The following is a 21,198-nucleotide window of genomic DNA, read 5'->3' on the forward strand; positions in this document are numbered from 1 at the left end:
TGTGGGCCAAAGGGGAGAGAGAACACTTTAGCCACCCATACAAGTCAACACCAGGAGCTTTAAACTTTGAACCCAGAGGACAGCAGTCAGCTGTGGTCTTCCAGGAAACCCGTATGTTGCCGCAGTGCACACAGCAGGCGCTGCCATCACACTTCTCTGTTTTGATTTGGTTTTTTTTTTGTTGTTGTTGTTTTTTTTTTTTTTTTTTACCTTTTACTGTGCCAGGCTTTGATCCGATGGCTGTTTTTAATCTTCAGACCTTGCAGGGAAGTCAGAGGCTAGGGTTATTCGGCTCTCAGAAGAAAGCAGAAGTATAAATCCTATAGTGGTCCTTTACACACACAAACACATACACACACACACACACACACACACACACACACACACACCCCTCTACCCCTTAGTCTCTTAATCAGAAATGTGACATTTTTGGAGAAATCTTTAGCCAGGCATGGTGCCGCATGCCTTCACTCCCAGCACTCAGGGAGGCAGAGGCAGGCAGATCACTGTGGGTTCGAGGCCAGCCTGGTCTACAAAGAAAGTCCAGGGCACCTAAGGCTACACAGAGCAACCCTGTCTTGAAAAACCAAAAAAAAAAAAAAAAAAAACAAACAAACAAACCTCTAATTATAAAACACAGAATTCAGAAAAGCCTCAATTTTTTAAAGTTATTTATGAATAAATTAAATACAGTATTAGGGCAATTTTAAAAGCTATTTCTTTATGTTACTATAAGGTTTTAAGAAATGTGTGAGTCTAAGAGCTAGAGAGATGGCTCAGTGGTTAAGAGCACTGGCTGCTCTTGCAGAGGACCCAGGTTCAATTCCAAGCTCACAACTCTCTGTAACTCCAGTTCTGTAACTGTAAGTCAAGATCTGACACCCTCACACAGACATACATACAGACAAAACACCAATGCACATAAGGTAAAAATAAATAAAGTAAAAAGAATCTGCGGCTCTGGGGAGAAAAGAGGAAGAGGGTTTAAAAATTTCCGATCCGGGTAACTTCTTTGTCTCCTTTCAGTACACTTTAAATACTCTGTAACTATTTTGCCTGTTATTTTTGCTGGTTTATCTTTGCTGGTTTATTTTTGCTGGTTTTCTTTAGATGTCCATCATGTTTTTATAACCTGATGACCCTGTTTTGTGAGCTGACATGTAGCCCTTGGCAGAGTCAGTTTCTGAATGTGACAGCAACTGAAAACTATTTTGATCCTGAGACACGGGAGAATAAAACAAACGTGAAGGAATTAGAGTACTATATTGGACAGAGCTTTGCCAACGGTGAGTAGACATCAATCTTCTTCCTCTGGAAAAGCTGATACAGGGCTCTAGATGATGCACTTGTTGTTACCCTAGCAACTGTGTGGAAAGTCACAGTTTTTGTACACCGGTCATTGTTTGCTGTCTTCTGAGAGTTGAGCTACAACCAATAAAGTGATCCCTTGAAAGCATTTGTTTTAAAATTCTGCTAATTTGGGGGCTGGAAAGGTCATTCAACAGTTAGGAATACAGATTCTGCGCTATCAGAGGATCTTACCTTAGTTCAGCTCCCAGCACCATGTCAGGTGGTTAGAACCAGTCATAACCTCAACTCTGCAAGGGGCTCTGACACCTCTGGCCTCTGTGGACACCTGCAAACCATACACATACCCACACACACACACACACTCTCAAACAAAATTAAAAATGAGTCTTGGGGTTGGAGAGATGGCTCAACTATTAGGTACTGGCTGCTTTTCAGAGGACCCAGTTTCAATTCCCAGCACCCACATGGTGGCTCACAGCCACCTGTAACCCCAGTCGGAGTGGATGCAGTGCCCTCTTTTGGCTGATGCCCTCTTCCGGCCTCTCTGGCACTAGACACACACGTGACACACGTGCATACATGCAGCCAGAAATACCCATACACAGAAAAGAAAAATGAAGTCTCAAGAAAGTAGCAAATATCTTAAAAGATCTTTCCTATTTTACGTTATCATGTGGAGATTTTTCAGTATATGCAAGTTTACTTGTGCACATTTTAGTAACTGTCCAACACCGACTCGGGGAGACATGACTTATTTTAAGCTCAAGAGACAGTAGAAATAAGAATAGGTGACAGCGGAGAAATCAGTCATCAAAGGGAAAGTAAGCAGTTAGGACCTGAGGAGCGCCCCAGTACGGAACGGGGCGCCTCCATGCAGCAGGTGAAGCACCACACAGCACAAGGAGTGCCCATACAGGTGGATCGCCGCACATCAGTCACCGGAGAACACGGAGCCGCGACAGAGAGACCCATCCACCTGCCAGAGAGTTACCGAAACGAAAGAATTGGGAAAAGAAGAAAATGCTGCAGAACAGGAATGAACAAATGGCAAATAGACGCAGTCAGATCTTAAGGCATGGTCACTGAAACGGGCTTAAAATAATAGGAAAGTCGGCCTGGCTGAACAACAAGTGTCTAAGCAGTCCAAAAACTTCCAGGCCCACCTCCACCACTCCTGGGCATGTGCCCAACAGACTCCATGTCCCCCACAGAGGTGCTGTGCATCTGAGCTCATGGCTGTGCTGTTCATGCCAGCAAGGACTTGGAAACAGCCTTGATGCCCATCAACACAGGAATGGTAAAGAAAATGGGATCATGTACACAGTGGAATTCGTTCAGCTGTAAAGAAAAATGAAAATTTCAGGAAAATGGTTGGATCTAGAAATAGAATATTAAGCAAAGTGACCTAAACCTAGAAAGATGAAATCTACACATTCAGTCAGCTATGCAAATCCTAGCTTGGAACACACACACACACACACACACACACAAATGTCAGTACAAACTTAATCTAGAATGGAAACCAAGAGAGGCTAAAAAGTGGTGCTGAAGAAGGGTCTGGCAAAAGGACAATATTGACATGGGAGAAGGAGACAGAGGGGAGAGTACAGTGGAGGAGCAGAGACTGGGAGAGATGAGGGGAGAGAGTATGCTAACGCAAACTTTGAGAATGTCATAACGATACATAATTCTCTGAGTTTAATAAGTAATGTGTAAGTGTACTAGGGTCAGTAGGGTCAGCAAAGTTGTTGATTGTAAGGACCACTTTAAAAAGTCACACGGCCAGGTGAGGTCAGGCAACTTTCCTCTTAGCGTTTGGAGGGCCGAGGCCATGAAGTAGAGGCCAACCTGCACCACACACATTATATCTCAAAACACCAGAAAACAAACGGAAATTTTCAATCGTTTAATCGCAAAAAAGTTCCATTCACAAAGTGACAAGGTTGGTAGGACAAAGTCTTCCAGAAGATGTGATGTTACCGCCCAGGGGGAGACTATTCTGGCCCGACTCAGAAGCGTATATGGAGAACTCCACACAGCTGTGTCACTGCAGACACTGAGAGGAGGGCTCGTTGGTAGGTGGGGCAAAAAACTGGAATATCCCTCTATGTTTTAGTATGCACGATAAAAGCTGCGTAGATTAAAAAGACTTATCTTGAAAATGTGTACAAATAAACATAGGAATTTTATCTGGCTTTAAGGTAAGAAAATATTTCTTGACAAGAGAATAAAGGCAGAAACCAAAAGCGGTGAGTGTCCAGAATAGCCGTGAAATACGGGTTAAAACAGTGCGTCCCTCTTCGTGTCATATCAGATTGGCACACGTTGAGTTTGTCAGTTCCAGCTGTGAGGACGTGAAGCAACAGGTCTGCCAACAGACTGGCTGCCCCTCGTTGCTGCTGTAAATGCTTGCAACCATTTGAAAAACGATTTTGCAATACCTGGTGAAGCTGAAGATAAACACGCCTTTATCTCAGAGATTCTGCCTGCAGAACCCCTTTTTTACAGAAACCATGAGCGGGGAGACCCTCCAGGAATCGTGTGTGTGTGAGGGAGAGAGAGAGCATCAGACAACTCCACAGAAACCATGAATATATGTGAGGAGGGAGCCCCCATAGAAGCCAGGAACTTGTATGTGTATGAGCGAAGAGGACTCACACAAACCATGAGTGCGTGTGAGCAGCAAGTCCTCCCTACAGACACCCTAAGTTAAATGCATATAAACGGGAGACCCAATAAGAACATCATTGATGTAAAGAGGAAATGGGGCTGGAGAGATGGCTCAGCGCTAAGAGCACTGGCTGCTATTCTAGACAACCCGGGTTCAATTCTCAGTGTCCACGTGGCAGCTCACAACTGTCTGTACCCACTGCTCCAGGGAGTCTGACACCTTCACAGACATCCATGCAGGCCAAACGCCAACGTACATGGAAAAATAAGTAAATTTTTCAAAGAGTGGGAACATGTAGGGAATGAAGGACAAGCCGTGGCCTGGGAGGGAGTGTGTGCAAAAGGCAGACTTAGAGAACTGCTGAAACTCTTCAGGAAGGTAGACAGTGGCCAAGAAGTCTGAGCAAACACTTCACCGGAGATGCATGAACACATAGGAGAAGATGCAGAGGACGGGCATTCCCGGGAAGCTCAGTAACAACTGCAGGGGCCCCTGGGGAGAGCACACAGTGCCGGGAACACTGTCTGTCCTGAGTGGCACTCACACGTGCGAGCATGTGTGACGATAGTTTGGCGGTTGCTTGTGAGACTGAGCATGCTTATCATGTGGTCCAGCTGCATGCTTCAAGTGGAGATATTATGGAGTATGTAATTACGTTTCAGTGAAGTTTGTTATCTGATAATTGGGGAGTTTTGGTGGTGTTTTTTTTTTTTTTTTTTTTTTTTTTTGTGGGTTTTGTTTTTGAGACAGTCTCAAAATTGGCATGTCACGTATTAAATTAGTATGTCACAAAGGTTGGCCTTGAACTCTTGATCCTCCTGACTCCACCTTACACATGCTAGAGTCAAAGGCATGTACCAACAGGGCTGGCTCAAAGTTGTTTGTACTTTTGTTTTTAAAGCTAGACCCTCCGTGTAGCTTTTTTGCTTGTGCGGTTCTGTAGCAGCACACAGAATCATGGCTTACGTTGTGCTGGTGTCTTTTTCTTACCTGTGTAGCATTTTACTTTGCTCACATTTGCATCCTTACCGCCCTCAACTCAGGCCTACCTTCAGAAAGCTATGGTGCTCCCCAGACATAGGTCCTGAAACAAAGGCGAGTGTGGTGGCACGTGCCTGTAACCCTCGTGCTCTAGAGGCTGAGGCAGGAGGATTGAGAGCCCCAAACAGAACACCAGTGCTCACACACAACAGAACATTTTCTTTCCAGCCCAGATACAGGCTAGAATGTAATATATTCCAACTTCCGTGGAAGACCCCTGTCAGCCCGGCTAACCTGTCTCCCTGGGGTGGAAGAAAACTGAATGTGCAGGTGTCTCCTTGGGTTCAGGGGAAGGTGATCCCAGGAAGATTTTTACCGAGCAGGGACCCACAAATTAAGTTCATTCATATGTGATCTCTTACCTGAGGTCCTCAGTCCTGCGGCCTGTAGTCTCCCACCGTGGAGGTTTCCAGAATGAGCATTGTTGGCCAAAGTGAAGCTAAGATTCTTCCTGAATCTCTCTGAGCTCGCTTAATTGAGGTGGGATTTCTCGAAGCTGTTGGGAGAACAGTTGGAATCCCCTCCCGCCCTGCGTCTCCTCCCCTGCTGGCTGCAGCATGGTCACAGTGCTCCATTCAGAGCGCTTCAGTGAGATCTTGAGTGGTGCGTTAAAGCAAGCGTAACGGCTGCATCTTTTCCCTTGGGATTCCCTTCCAGCAATGTACAACGCCTGCCGTGATGTGGAAGCCCCTTCCAGCAACGAGAAGGCCTTGGGACTCCTGTGTGGAAGGGACGCCAGCGCCTGCAATGCCACCAACTGGATTGAGTACATGTTCAATAAAGACAACGGACAGGCACCGTTCACCATCATTCCCATTTTCTCAGGTAGGGACGGCAGCCCCCAGGTTAACCAGGAATCGTAATCAGCTCTAGAAACATAAATTCAGAGAGAGAGGGAGGACATTCGACCTGCCTGCTTCACTTAGGAGGGCTGGCTGAGGAAGGAATTGCTTTTAGGGACCGACAATGTAACTGAAAGACTGAACCGTGTGTGTTTGTGTGTCTATGTGTATCTGTGTGTGTGTGCAGGCTGAGGAGTGCCGGCTGTGGTATTAGCCTGGCTGTTGAGAGTAAAAGCCAGACACACTGAGGAACCAACCACCTTCTGTGGTTGGTGCACAGGGCTGCTGACATCACCGCAGGCGTTAAGGATGGGGGCGCAACTTAGAGCGCTAGCCTGCGAGCCTTCGGGCTGCAGCACTGCATGAAGCCGGGGTGCCAGTGTACGCCTGAACCAGCTGCACACACGCTGGCCCTCAGGAGACAGAGGCGGAGGAATCGGAAGCTCAGGCTTGCACATAGCTACACATATCCCCGGCCAACCCGGCCTTCAGAGATGCTGTCAGTGCTCACTCACATCCTACCCCCCCCCCAAGAAAAAAACCACCAAGCACAATGAATGATGACCCAGCAGCCTCCATTCTTAGTCGGCAGCCGTACCACGCTGTGTTCCTGTGTACTTCGGGACGTCTTCCCGTGAGCTTCTAACTCGGCATCGTTTCTTCTCGTAGACTTTTCAGTCCTTGGGATGGAGCCCATGAGAAATGCCACCAAAGACTGCAGCGAGTCTGTCGATGAGGTCACGGGGCCGTGTAGCTGCCAGGACTGCTCCGCCGTCTGTGGCCCCAAGCCCCAGCCCCCTCCACCTCCGGTGCCCTGGAGGATCCTGGGCATGGACGCCATGTATGTCATCATGTGGGCCACCTACATGGCATTTCTGTTTCTATTTTTTGGAGGACTTTTGGCAGTGTGGTGCCACAGGTAAGCCAGTTGGTTGTTTGTTTCCTTCAAGACACGAAGAGCAAAATTGCCCACGTGGCACCTTTAGCTCACAGTGACTTAAGGTAGTCCAGACGGGGAGTAAATACCTAGGTGACTGTCATCCCCTGCATGGCTTAAGCTCTGCAGTCGGCAAGTTGGGTCTTGTGTAGATACTTCAACATTTGAAGTTAGTTTGACTGATTTATTCAACATGCTACGAGATTGCCTTGCAGTGACCCAGGCGGTCTGTGTGCAGCACGTCTGATCAAGTGGTTACATGCAGAACTACAGTCTATATTCATATCTTGTTGAAGGCAGCCTATTTGTGTCTGCTCAGATGTCTACATGTATGTGCACATGTATGCGCAAAGGTCAGGTTTGCGCAGTTGCCCTCCATTCTGTTTCGTTTTGTTTCTTTATATGTAGATGTATCCATGTACATGTAGGTGTACATGTATCTGCATGTACACCTGCAGGCCAGAGGGCACCAGATCTCATCACAGATGGTTCTGAGCTACCGTGTGGTTGCTGAGAGTTGAACTCAGGTCCTCTGGAAGTACAGACAGTGCTCTTAACCTCTGAGCCATCTCTCCAGCTCCCTGTTTTGTTTTTTGACACAAGGTCTCTCATGGCCTAGAGCTTACCAGTTGTGAAGGTTGGATGGCCAGCAAGCTCCAGGTATCCACTTACCTTTGCTTCCTAGCGCTAGGATTACAAATGCCACGATGCCTGCCATTTTTACATGTGTTCTTGGGATCTAAATCAGGTCCTCATGATTCCATGGTAGGCGCTATACAGACTAAACCATCTTCAGCCCAAGACAATACATTTTTAAAACTTCTACCATGAAATAATTTTAGAGTCACCAGAAGGTTGCAGAAACAGCAAGTCCATGTGTGTGTGTCCTGAGCTTCCTGTAACATTACGGCTTACAGAACTCATAGGCAATGTTCAAAATCCAAAAATAGCATGATCGTCGTGTTCTTAGCTAAACCACAGACTTTTTCCAGTCCTCACAGTGTTGGTGAGGTTGTGCCCGCTGTTAGCTTCCAGGGCTCCTCAGCACGGTGACTGTGTAGTTGCATTAGCTGCCTCCATTCCAGGATGCTCTGGTGGATACTGGTCATGTCTTTCCATGGCCAGCATGTGGTACTTGCTTAGCGTTGTGTTGCGGTTGTGTGTGGACAGGAGCATTGCAGATGTGCTGTGTTTCTCAGTGCGCTTTGCTGGGGAGTCTGTGGTCCTGATGTGTTTCATTGCCACTAAGGTTTGCCTGGACCCCACAGTTGTGGTGGGGCTGACGGGTCTCTACTGTGCAGCAGTAATTCCATGTGGAAGAGGCCGCCCCTGCTGTCCGCTGGTGTTTTCCGCATGGGTTTCTCCCCCTCATTTACTAGTTGGACCCTTCCTTCACTTAGTCACTCGGCAGCGTACCCTCTAGATGTTCTTTCTGTGGATGGCATCTAACACCCGTGTGGCGTGCCTTCCCGTTGGCCTCTGTGTTCTTATGACATGCTCCAAACCCCAGGCTCACTCATTTTCCTGCCCCAGGCCTAGAATCTTTCTCTTTTTCAAGCAGTGTCTGGTCCTTTTTGTTAGAGGATGGTATTGAGGGGCCATGGTCTGGGCACTGAGGTGCTTATTGCTACTGGAAATAAATTTTTTTAAAAAAAGAATTATTTATTTTACGTGTATAAGTGCTTTATCTGCATGTTTACCAGAAGAAGACATCAGATATAGACAGGTGTGAGCCACCATGTGGGTGCTGGGAATTGAACCCAGGACCTCTGAAAGAGCAGCCAGGGCTCTTAACCTCTGAGCCATCTCTCCAGCCCTGGAAATGTATTTTTAAAGGACCTAAAAGTGACACATGTGGATTCTGTGTGACATCATTAGCTGCTGGTGCTTTGTCATTTTAATATCTTCTTAAATATCCTCCTAGGCTGGCGAGCTCAGGCAGGGAAAGTTGCCAACAGGGCGCAGAGGCCAGGATGAGGAAGTGAGCTTTGCACTGTAACGAAGTCTGCTAACACAGCTTCCATGCTTCTGTTTCAGAAGGCGGTATTTTGTGTCTGAGTACACTCCCATTGACAGCAACATAGCCTTTTCTGTGAACACCAGTGACAAAGGTAGGCATGCTTGTGTAGGTCAAGCGATTGGATTCTGTGGGTCTGCGAGCCTTGTCTTTATGTAAGGCGGTACATTATTGCTGAGGACACAGCCGTAGTGATGGCAGAAGAAGCCCTTGCCTTGTGGCAGTGACTGGGCATCAGTGTGGCACCTCAGAACCAAGTAATAAAAGCAATGATGTAATTATGGGCTGAGGGAAGAGCCACAGAAGCTCTAGGGCAGAGTGGACTGAAATGCAGTCACAAGAGGGTCTATCCCGAGTAGCCAAGGAGAGTGGCCTCACTGAGAGAGGGTCAGACAGAGGCTAGGGGACTGTGAGCATGGAGTGGGTGTGGGGCCAGATCACCCACCATAGCAGTGAATACTTCCCCTGCCCCCACCTTCGGGAATGGCTTGGCTAGTAATCTCCTCTCCTCTCTCTTCCAGGGGAAGCCTCGTGTTGTGACCCACTTGGTGCAGCATTTGATGACTGTCTGAGGCGCATGTTCACTAAGTGGGGGGCTTTCTGCGTCCGAAATCCCACCTGCGTCATTTTCTTCTCATTGGTCTTCATCGCGGTGTGTTCTTCCGGCCTGGTGTTCGTCCAGGTCACCACCAACCCTGTGGAGCTCTGGTCAGCCCCTCACAGTCAGGCCCGCCTGGAGAAGGAGTACTTTGACAAGCACTTTGGGCCTTTCTTTCGAACGGAGCAACTTATTATCCAGGCCCCCAACACCAGCGTCCACATCTATGAGCCATACCCCTCTGGGTCCGATGTGCCCTTCGGGCCTCCGCTGGACAAAGAGATTCTGCACCAGGTAACCTGCCATTACCCGAGGAAACTGTACTTGTCCTGTTTCGTTTCTGTTGCACATAGAGGAAGAAAGGGCTTCTATGGCTTACAGTTTGAGATCACACAGTTCATCACTAAGGGAAGTCAAGCAGGAGCTCAAGGCAGGAACTTGAAGGCAGCCTGCTTGCTATTCCACACAGCATTACTTCCAGTCAAAAAACTCACTTCACAGCCAAAGTCAACAGTTCAAGACGGTCCCCTGCCAATATACCCATAGGCCAATCCAATCTAGGCAATTCCTCAGTTGTCCGCCAGATAATATCCTTTATTAGAAACACACAGCCAGGTTTGGTGGTGCACCCCTGTAATCCCAACACTCTAGGATGCAGAGGCAGGCAGATCTCAGTGAGTTCAAGATCAGCCTGGTCTACAGAGTGAGTCCAGGATAGCCAAGCTATATAAAGAAACCCTGTGTTGGAAAAAGGAAAGAAGCTCACACACAGAGCAGAACAAGGCAGAAAGTGGTATATTTTAGGCAAGGGATAATTTCAGGAAGACCTGGAGCTGTGTTGGTAGACACTGAAGAGGGTGAATTTTGTGTTGGTCGTTGGGGTCTGCTGTGGTAATGATGTCTCCTTCTCAGACACTGCCAAACAGAGTTCTTCACCCCAATTTTCTGTTAGGAAGGGCCTTCGGCTCTCCCCACACCGTGAATGGTCTTCCCCAATCCTAGGAAGTGTTTCCTCAGAACGTCTTTATCGGCTGAGTTCTCAGGGCAGTGCTGGTTAGGAGAAGAGTCGTTGTGGAAACCTGGCATGTTTCTGAGTTTGCCTACTTCCAAAATCTTTCAGGTTCTTGACTTGCAGATTGCCATTGAAAGTATCACTGCATCCTATGACAACAAGACCGTGACACTTCAGGACATCTGTGTGGCCCCGCTTTCTCCGTACAACAAGAACTGCACCATTTTCAGTGTGTTAAATTATTTCCAGAACAGCCATTCAGTGCTGGACCGCCAAATAGGCGATGACTTCTTCGTGTATGCCGACTACCACACGCACTTTCTGTACTGTGTGCGGTAAGTGGTAGCAGCCATCCCCGTAGTCAGTGTTGGGGAACTGTTGCTCACTCTAGTCAGGAGAACCGGACACCCAGCAGGCGGAGCAGGATGTGCCCTGAGAGGCTCCCGTCCTAGAGGAGGGAGACCAACAACAAACAAAGAAATGGTTGGATGTTGTTTTGCAGTGGAGGCAGAGTCTGAAAACACCATTGTTAAGTTAGCACAGGCCTCATGACGTGTATTTACACTGTGACGTCATTAAGTAGTAGTACCCCGGGGGATCTTCTGGTTCTGGTCTGCCGCCGAGAGAAGCGGCCGCGTGATACATGACTGTATATTCTGTCGTGTCGGGTAGAGCTGAGGGGCTATGAGGAGAGCACTGAGGTTGAGCAGGAGAGATCGGATTCTGTGCCACTTTAGAGGGGAGAGCTGCCCACAGGGAGAGGACGGGAGGAAGTCTGTGGGCATCAGAGGCAAGTGTTCCAAGCAGCATGAGTAGCAAAAGCAAAGGCCCTGGGGTGGGTGCTTTCTCTGCTCCTAAGTGGGATTAGTCATCTGCTTGAGTGGTCTGTGAGGGACCTCAGGCTTGTCAGGGATCATGGCGTAACTCCTGGTAGGCCTACCATCCCTGAATGCTCTGACCTGGGCTGGAGAGAGATGTCTAGCTGTGCCTCTTTGGTCACCACGGAAACAGAAATGACTTGGTCTCTAACCATCTCCAGAGTGGAGTGCCCTGACCGAGGGCTATCGTGACCTCATATGTCTGTGGTTGGTATGTGATGGTTCAGCTGCTGGGCTGTGTTCACGTTACTTCAGTGACATTGCTGCTAAAAGCAAGTCGTTTGCATGAGACTTGAATGTACATGCATTCCCATGCCCCGAGCCGGCACTCCTCCCTGTGCAGATGGTAGGAGAGAGCTGTGGGTGGCTGAAAAAACATTCAATATTATGTAATTTCTATATTTGGAGGAAAAACTATTTTCCTGTATTACAAACCAAAAAAAAAAAAAAAACAAAAACAAAAATGTGGGAGACAGTGTCTCATTGGAGCTGCGGCCTGAGCTCGGAGGCTGCCTGTGAAGGCTCCCTGGGAGCCATCATGAGTCCAGTTCATGAGCTCGGGCCTGTCCCCAACTCCCACTTTCCTTAAGCATCTGAGCTTCTGCATGGCCTCTCCTCTGTCCTTGCAGTCAGGCGGGGAGGAAAGGACCGCCCCCCGCCTCCAGGGCTCATCCTGGCAGCTCTGTTCACCCCAGCCCCAGTGCCCGGCTGAGTCCTGGCTGCTGACTACCCTGACATGTCTGCCCAGGCCATTGACAAGCCCCCAGCGTGGCCAGCCTGCTTCCTGTGTCTGGCTCAGTTTCTGCTCCTTTTGCACAGAGCTCATGCAGTGTGTCTCTAGAACTCTGCTTGTTCCCCGGAGTCTCCGGGATGAACATCTAAGTCACCCTGTGTGGCGCCTCCGAGTCCTTGTCGCCTCCCAGCCTGATTCTCATCCTCTGCAGCCCTGCCTCCTCCCCTGGGAGCCTGGCTCTGTGCACACCTCGTGCTCCAGGATAAGGCTTTCCACCCCCGAGCCACCATCCTCTAGCCTTTCTCCCCTGCCACGGGCCTGTGTGCTCCGTTCATGAGCATAGTTTATTCCACTCGGGCCCTATTCACCCAAGAAGTTTCTGTGGGTTCTTGGGTATGGTGGTACATGAGATGAGTGCCCATCAAACATTTACTGCTGATAAATCATGATGAGATTTGTTTTAAGGCACTTCTTTAGTATACTTAGAAGCATCATTAAAGACGAAAGCAGGTGTGCATACTAATGAGATGGGTGTACTTATTTAGCATAAAGAATGAAATCTTGGATGGACATTGGCTTTTCAGAGTTGGTCAGCGTCTTGATTTTACAATGATCAATACTCAGAGCATTTGTTGATGCCTTTGATTTTTTAATAACTTCTGGTTGTTCAACATTCAGAAACTTTATAAAAGACTGCCGGGTCTTTGGTAAACCCCACGGTTATTTGACCTCATGCGGATGCACAACCCACACTTTGAAGAGGCTGTCACACACAGCCACCTCCTTCACCCACGTCTTCCTTTAGAGAGCCAGCTCTCATGGTGGCGGGCTGCCCCTGCACCCTTTACCCCTGTGTCGCTGGTCTCGCTGGGGTGGTAGCGGCTCCTGGCCGGTGCCCAGTGACTTGATTTCCTAGAGGTGGGTGACAGGCGTGTTATTCAACTAAGGAACTAGAGTGCACTTAGGATACAGACACCGCCATCGAAGTGTTGGTTGGTGTGATGTTTTGGGAGTTCTAATTGTGAGTTTTTCTGAACTTTTGGCAGGGCTCCGGCCTCTCTGAATGATACGAGTGTGCTCCACGGTCCTTGCCTGGGCACATTTGGAGGACCAGTGTTCCCGTGGCTTGTGCTGGGTGGCTATGACGGTAAGAAGTTCCTGGTCCTCAGAGCTGTTCTGGTTTCATTGCTAGCCAGCCAGGGTGTTTACAAAGCTCTGGTAATGGGCAGCGTTAATTCCCCACCTATTCAATTCCCGAAGTATGGCCTTTAGCTTTGGATTTGAATTTTATTCTGGACTTAAAAGAAGTGAGCCAGGTTTGGAGATAAATACTTTTTTAAAAAAAATCTCAGCATTTAGGAGATAGAAGTAGGAGGATCTTGAGTGTGGGACTCAACCTGAGCTGCATAGTGAGATCCTATCTTAATAAAATAAGAAATAAAAAAGAAATGGACTGGTGTTTTGTGGATTTGTTTATTTATTTATATTTTATTTGCATTGATGTTTGCCTGCATGTATGTGTGTGTATGAGGGTGTCAGATCTCCTGGAACTGGAGCTTCAGACAGTTGTGAGCTGCCAGGTGGGTGCTAGGAATTGAACCTGGGTCTTTTAGATGAGCAGCTAGTGCTCTTAACTGCTGAGCCAGCTTTCCAGCCCCAGTGGACTGTTTTGTTTTTTGTTTTAAACCAGTCAGAACAGTGAACACTCACAGCAGAAAGAGCAGTTGTTTGCCACTTGCAGCTTCCTGTGGCTCTTCTTTTGGAATAGAGCTTGCTGTGTAAATCGAGGTGATGATACATGATCCTCCACCATCTGCCCTGTGCTGCCAGCCAAACAGGTGTTTCTGCAGCTGCTAAAGAGGCCAGAGATCTTTTGTTCCCTCCCTCCCAGGCAGGGGAGAAGTTGTGACCCGTATTTGAGATGTGCTCTGCCTCCTGTCATAAAAAGCTCTTGCTGGGTGGTGGTGATACACACTTTTAATCTCAGCACTTGGGAGGCAGAGGCAGACACTTGTGCACCCATAGTTTTGACTCAAAATTGACAGGTAAAAATTGATTCTACAGAGGCTGGAGAGATGGCTCAGAGGTTAAGAGCGCTGGCTGCTCTTCCTGAGTTCAATTCCCAGCAACCACATGGTGGCTCACAATCATCTATAATGAGATCTGGTGCCCTCTTCTAGCATGCAGGTGTACGTGCAGGCAGAACACTGTATACATAATAAATAAATAAATCTTTAAAAAATTGATTCTACAAATATGAACTTTATGTGTTAAAATATTTGTAGATATCCTTTGCAATAATTTTGTTTACATTTTTTAAAATTTGCAAAGATATCCATCAATGGGGACCTGGTTAAATTATACCATGGAGGGAAGTTCTGTGTCCACTGCTCTCAGAGAGAGCTCTTGTGGGAAACCAGAGTCAGCGTGGACTACAATGACCCCCGTTTGACTGTGCGTGCTAGTACTCCACTTCTTGAGACCATATTTTTGCTTTCTAGATCAGAACTACAATAATGCCACGGCGTTGGTGATTACCTTCCCCGTCTATAACTACTATAACGACACGGAGAAGCTCCAGAGGGCCTGGGCCTGGGAGAAAGAGTGAGTCACTCGTGGGGCTGGACGCGGGCACCGCGCGCTCGGCCCTCAGTATGTATTGCAGCCGACCTAAGTTACGGGATCGGTTGCCCTTGGTAGTAGCTATGCTAAGAAGTCTTTGAGCAGATTTTCGTAGAAGAGATGGTTTAAACAGGTACTGGTCCTCAAGAGCACAGAAGTAGTCATAGAACTTTGTGTGAACTGTACAGTCCACTCATTTTGAGTATCCCACTTAAGGCTGCAGCCAATTGACCGTCTGATTGTGTTAGGATAAATACTGTTCCCTTTGGCTGTCCTGCCCACTTCCCCTTCCTCAACCTCTCCCCCACAGCACTAGCCAACCACCAATCTGCTTTTGTCCTCACAGCTTTTCCTGCTGTGACTGTTAGGTGAATATGGTTATGTGTGTGGCCCCTCATGTCTGGCTCCCTCTGCTTGCCACAGTCTGTCCAGGGCTGTCCACACTGTGATGCATTCTTGTTCTTTGTTTCTCATATCGACCAAATACCCCACTGCATTTTGCTCGTGCAGTTTGTCATTGGCACACATGTGGGGAGCATCTGTCTTGGCTGTTATAAAGAATGACTCTGGGTGTATTTGTATGCTCATTTTTATCAGACATATTTTCACTCCCTTTGAAGACATATATCTGTGGAAAAGAGTCGCTGGGTCTTAGAATAACTGGGCTTTAACTGTTTGAAGACCTGACAGACACGGAATGGTGATGTGCCTCTGTGCTTGCATGCCTTATCTCACCTTTCCATCCTCGCTGTTGTGAAGGATGGCGCCGCATTACATTTTCTGATTGTGTGTGTGTGTGTGTGTGTGTGTGTGTGTGTGAAGTGTGTTTTATTTGTTTTGAGTCCTCTGTCTGCATGTATACCTGAACACCAGAAGAGGATATCAGATCGAAGTGTAGGTGGTTGTGAGTCACCATGTGGGTTCTGGGAACTGAACTCAGGACCTCTGGAAGAGCAGACAGTGCTCTTAACCACAGAACCACGTATTCAGCCCGTGTGTGTGTGTGTGTGTGTGTGTGTGTGTGTGTGTGTGTGTGTGTTTTAAACAGTCCCATGTGGCCCGAATGGCCTTGAGCTTGCTGTGTAGCAGAGGATGGTCTTGAACTTCTGATCCTCTTGCCGAGTGCTAGGACCACAGGCACACACCACCACACCCTGTTTCCTGCAGTGCTAGGGATAGAACCTAGGGCTATATGCATGCTTGGTGGGTGCTCCACCATTGGAGGACATCCCCAGCCCTGGGATTTGCGTTTTCTTGATGATTTCAAGATTTTTTTTTCCCCTCCATTTCAGTAGTTCTCCCCCTTTGAACGTTTGAAGCACAAAAAATTTCTTCTATTTCAATTTATTTATTTATTTATTTATTCATTTATTTATTTATTTATTTATTTATTTATTTATTTATTTTTTATTGCCTATAATGTACTTTTGGTGTGTATGTGACCTGAGACAATGACAGGAGATTTATTCTTGTGTTTCCTTCTGAGACCTTTATAATTTTAACTCCTATTTTGGCCCATGATCCATTTAAATCCTTCAAATCCTAGCATGCTAGGCAAATGCTCTGCATGGAGCTGTATCCCTAGCCCTTGGCTTTTTGAGACCAGGTCTTGCCAGTCTTCAACAGCCTATGCGACCACCCAGCCTGTTAATTTTTGTGTGTGGTATGAGGTGAGGGCTCCGCTTCGTTCTTTGATTACAGTTTATCCATCTAATTGTCTTAAACATTTGCTGAGAAGATTTTTCTCTCTACTGCTAAGAGGTTATAGTGTCCATGCCAGAAAGCAGTTCGTTCAGATAGTGTGTCTGTAGCTCTTACTTCTGTGCTTTGTCTGTATGTCTGTTCCTGTGCCAGTGTCACGCTTCTGGATTACTGTGATAAGTCTGGAATTAGAAAATATAAGCCATACTTTGTTCATGTCAGGACCGTTGTGGCTTCTTGGGGGCCTTGCAATTGCATGTGAGTTTTAGAAGCAGTTTATCCTTTCCCACAAAGAAATCAGATTGTGTTGAACTTACATATATATATATAAATATTATTCCATGAATATATATATTCATTAACATATGCTCCATTTAAGCCTAACATGACAGTGACAGCACTCAGAGGCAGAAAGGTCACTGTGGCTCAGAATTCTAGACCAGCATGGGCACATAGTGACATGTCTCTGAAAAAACACAGAACATTCATCAATTTTAACCATGTTCTAAACAGTAGACAGTCAGGACCAGGGTCACGGCTCAGAGGTAGAGGGCTTCCCTTAGAGTGCCGAGGGTCCTGTTTTGACCCCAGCACCACGTGGGTGGAGCAGTTGACCTTGGCTGGGAGGGCGTCTTGCCCGGGCTCCCGGACAGAGGCTAAGCAAAATGCCTTCATATCACAAGTGTTGAGACACTCATCCGTCACATCGTTTCTAATTGAAAATGTAAAAATGTGCTCACTCTCTAGGTTTATCAATTTTGTGAAAAACTACAAGAATCCAAACCTGACCATTTCTTTCACTGCTGAGAGAAGCATCGAAGATGAGCTCAACCGGGAGAGTAACGGCGACGTGTTCACTGTCATCATCAGCTATGCTGTGATGTTTCTGTACATTGCCCTGGCCTTGGGACACATCCAGAGCTGGAACAGGCTTCTGGTGAGTGTGCCGGGCGCTCAAGGAGGGTGTTAAGAGGGCCGTGGATGTTTGCGCTAGAAATGATGACACCAACTGTGTGTGGTTTTTTTCCGATCCTTATTAATTCATTCTTCCCAAAGCTGCCTCAAGTGTGTTATTCTTTCAGTGAGCATCATGTTAATTATATAGAACTTTTCTATTTTCTGCCTCTTCTTTCTTCACTTCCATTTTTTTTTTCTGGTTTTTTTTTTGGGGGGGGGGCGGAGCAGGGAGTGCTGTTGAGAGAGGGTTTCTCTGTGTAGGCCTGGCTGTTCTGGACTCAAGTTGTAGACCAGGCTGTCCTCGAACTCAAAGATCTGCCTGCCTCTGCCTCCCGAGTGCTGGGATTATAGGCGTGCAACTATCACGTCCAGCTCACTTTCAGTGTTAGTCTACTTTAAGTCTAAGGATTGCTTCACGTAAACCAATTTTTTCCCCTGTTTTTTCCATACCTGTAAACGCATGAACTTGGTCACTCGGAAGAAACCTACAAGTTTCTTCTGTGTTCTCTCAGACTGTGAATTGTACACTTAACACTTTTTTTACACAGAGCCCTGTACCAGGTGGGCCCGAAAGCTTCTCTGCTGATCTGTGCTTTTGCCCAACATCAGGTGGATTCTAAAATCTCCCTGGGCATCTCGGGGATCCTGATCGTGCTGAGCTCGGTGGCCTGCTCCCTGGGCATCTTCAGCTACATGGGGATGCCCCTGACCCTCATAGTCATTGAAGTCATCCCGTTCTTGGTGCTGGCTGTCGGGGTGGACAACATCTTCATTCTGGTGCAGACCTACCAGGTAAATCCTGCTCGTCTCAGGGAGCTCGACGTCTTCCAAGGTCTCAGCTTTCTAAGTGGCCTCTCAGAGCGGCCTCTGAGAACACAGGCAGCTCCACATCCTTTTCCTCGGTGCCTCCTTGGCGTCTTTGATAGGTGGAGCAAAAACAGTATGAGAATTTGTTAAATACTGTTTTCACACGTGTGCAATAAAAGCTAGCATACTTAGGGGAGTAGGCTCCGGTATGGATGGTATTAAAGGGATTGCCAGCACACTCTGGAGTGGCATGACGGATCTGTTGTGTTCGGAGGCGCTGCTGAAGGCGGCGTCAACACACGTCATAGGGTGTTGTCTCAGGTGCCTGAATCCTTGTCTGGGTGGAGCCTCGGTGGCACACGAGGGGCCTTTAGTGATCCAGCCTCCTGCAGCCCACGTACCAGGCTGATAACGTGACTCAGAAACGCTGAGTTTCTATCTGGTGCCCACGTCAGTGATCTGACTGGACTCCTCGGCAGTGAGTAACCGGCTCAGCGGGTCCCAGCCTTCGATGCTGCAGCCGCTCGTCCAATTTTGGCTCCCTTTAACCCCTAGATAACCAAGAGAGAAAAGACGGCTCTGTTACAGAGAAATTGTAATGTGTGTGCTCATTTATTTATTTTTTTTCTTTAAGAGAGACGAGCGTCTTCAGGAGGAGACGCTGGACCAGCAGCTGGGCAGGATCCTTGGGGACGTGGCCCCTACTATGTTCCTTTCATCCTTTTCTGAGACCTCAGCTTTTTTCCTCGGTAATTTTGCTGTAGACTGTGCCAGGCCTGTGGCTTGCTGGGAATCTTCTTATGTAACCCCGTGTTGCTCCCTTTTGTGAGTTGTGTTTCACGGTTGGCGTGTCGATTTGTGGGCTGCGTGTCTCAGCTGACTGGCAGTGTCTCACAGCGAGCTTGCCAGGACAGTATCGATGCTGGGGGATGATGGAGATGCAAGCTCTTCTGCCACCTCCCCTTCTTACCCTGTAGCAAGTATTGTTTGAAAATGGCATCCCTACACAGCCACAGAGTCTGTGGCACTCGCCTCAGCAGTGCCATGACAGTTGGCTTGCCGGGTGCTCTGCCTTTGTTTTCAGACAGGCTTCCACCCCCTCGCCACAAACTCCCGGGGGAAACAGGCTCATTCGTGAGCAGAGCTTCTTGTAGTGAGTGCCTCTGTACAAGGAGCCGGAATGAGCCAGAGGAAAAGTCCTCAGGGATTCTTTTGTGAGGAGCCATCACTGAGTTGTGATGCTGCTTGCCCCGTCCATCTCCAAACTGTAAAAAGAGAATAGTGACTTGGTCCTTGTAGAAGTTGACTGAGGCTGGGAACCTGCAGAGGAGAGAGTCTTCACATTGTAGGAGGCCACAGGCTCTTACTCAGGACTGTCAGCTCTTAAGTGAGGCGTTACAGGCTTGGCCAAAGTCACCAGGTCTTACGTGAGCCGTTACAGGATGGAGCTCTCAGTGGAGCTGTGCTGGCACCATGCCACGCTTCATTTCTAAAGTGACATGCTTTTGACACCTGGTCTTTATTGTGCCTTTTGTAGGTACAGGCCAGGATACACCTTTTTACTTTTCTAAGAAATCCGTACAAGGGTGTTGATAGCAGCAGCTAACGCTGTGGCTCGGGCAAGATGACTATCAAACCTGGGGACAGGATGCTTGGCATCCTGGGGCCTGCACGCACCATGTCCCCGTTTGTGTCTAAGATGATGTGGCCCACCATCACACAGCGGTCCCCTCCCCTCAGAGGATTTGACGAATCTAGAATTTTGCTTAACCCTTATACCACTATTAAATACTGACAACTTACTAAGAATAGTCTTGTTCCTAAAGTGCACCAGGCTAATGCAGGCCAAGAGGAAGTGGCATGTGTTGGCAGCAGCGTAGCCACGAGACCTGTATGGGGTGTGGCAGTCCTCCTCTCTCCCTGTAGGGGCGCTGTCCTCCATGCCGGCCGTGCACACCTTCTCTCTGTTTGCGGGGATGGCGGTGCTCATTGACTTCCTCCTCCAGATCACCTGCTTCGTGAGCCTCCTGGGGTTAGACATTAAGAGGCAAGAGGTAAGGACCAGGATCCACTGAGCCTAGAGTCTAGGTGAAGTCAGGGGGTGTACCCATCACCTCTTCCTCTCTGCACCCTCAGAAAAACCGGCTGGACGTGCTGTGCTGCGTCAGAGGCATCGACGACGGAGGCGGCAGCCAGGCCTCCAAAAGCTGCCTGTTCCTCTTCTTCAAAAACTCCTTTGCGCCCTTTCTGCTGAAGGACTGGCTGCGGCCAATTGTGGTAGGGCTTTTCCTTGGCCTCCCTGTCTTCTCTCCCTACACAGATGTGTCACTTGCCTTCTGAGAGGCCTGGGGAGGGCAGTGCCAACCAGTTATACCGTGCCGAGGTTCACAGAAGAACGCACACAGCAGCAGGCTCCTTTACTAGTGCAGTTCTCAGTCAACATCGGCAAGGTTTTGTCAACATTGGATTGGAGTTTGGGTATTTTTGGTTTGGTTTTGTTTTTGTGCCCAAACCCTAGGCTTTTGTTTTGAAATAATTGTGATTTTGCAGAATGTTGCAAAGGTAGCAGTGGAACCCCAGTTCCTCGCACCTGGTATCTTCTAGTGGTATACTGTGTCAAACACACATAATTATAGTAAATAGATACACAGAATTAGAGTTCAGTAGCACAGGCAGTGTGTGTGTATGTACACACGATTTCCCCATGTTAAACACTCAGGCCCTCTGAAAGTGCCTGCCACCTCAGAAGGAGGGATTTGATGCCGGTGCCACAGGGGCTTCGGTGCTTTTACTGCACACAGATCCCTGGACAGAAAAGAGGCCTAGCTGCCGCCCACCACCCTCCCCCAGCTCCTGGCAACACAGGAGTCATCACAGGTTATGTCCCGAGCAGCCATAGCGGTCGCTCACCTCAACACTGAAAGAGCAGGTGTTAGTCTACTCACGGCGAGAGGCGGCAGGAGAGCCCCACGGTCATTATGGAGTTGGGTGCTCCGCTAAAATCTCGATTATCCATGGATTGTCTGTGTTTGCATTGCATTGGGAATGCAGGTCAGTGGGAGGATGCTTGC

At 48.1% G+C, this 21,198-nt stretch overlaps 1 protein-coding gene across 1 annotated transcript in view; it reads left to right on the forward strand.

Annotated features, from left to right (window-relative positions):
• Npc1 (NPC intracellular cholesterol transporter 1) overlaps positions 1–21,198 on the forward strand; it is a 45,240-nt gene that overhangs the window by 15,040 nt on the left and 9,002 nt on the right. Inside the window, exons 4-16 of the mRNA XM_055625754.1 lie at positions 1,111–1,286; positions 5,681–5,848; positions 6,535–6,784; positions 8,840–8,913; positions 9,341–9,711; positions 10,538–10,764; positions 13,087–13,187; positions 14,542–14,644; positions 17,111–17,300; positions 17,930–18,112; positions 18,762–18,876; positions 20,054–20,181; positions 20,264–20,404. Coding sequence (XP_055481729.1) covers positions 1,111–1,286; positions 5,681–5,848; positions 6,535–6,784; positions 8,840–8,913; positions 9,341–9,711; positions 10,538–10,764; positions 13,087–13,187; positions 14,542–14,644; positions 17,111–17,300; positions 17,930–18,112; positions 18,762–18,876; positions 20,054–20,181; positions 20,264–20,404 — 2,227 coding nt within the window. The remainder of the gene's footprint in view (positions 1–1,110; positions 1,287–5,680; positions 5,849–6,534; positions 6,785–8,839; positions 8,914–9,340; positions 9,712–10,537; positions 10,765–13,086; positions 13,188–14,541; positions 14,645–17,110; positions 17,301–17,929; positions 18,113–18,761; positions 18,877–20,053; positions 20,182–20,263; positions 20,405–21,198) is intronic.

The sequence above is a fragment of the Psammomys obesus genome, unplaced genomic scaffold, assembly GCF_907164565.1.
Source record: "Psammomys obesus unplaced genomic scaffold, mPsaObe1.curated_primary_1811, whole genome shotgun sequence".
NCBI classification, from domain to species: Eukaryota; Metazoa; Chordata; class Mammalia; order Rodentia; family Muridae; genus Psammomys; species Psammomys obesus.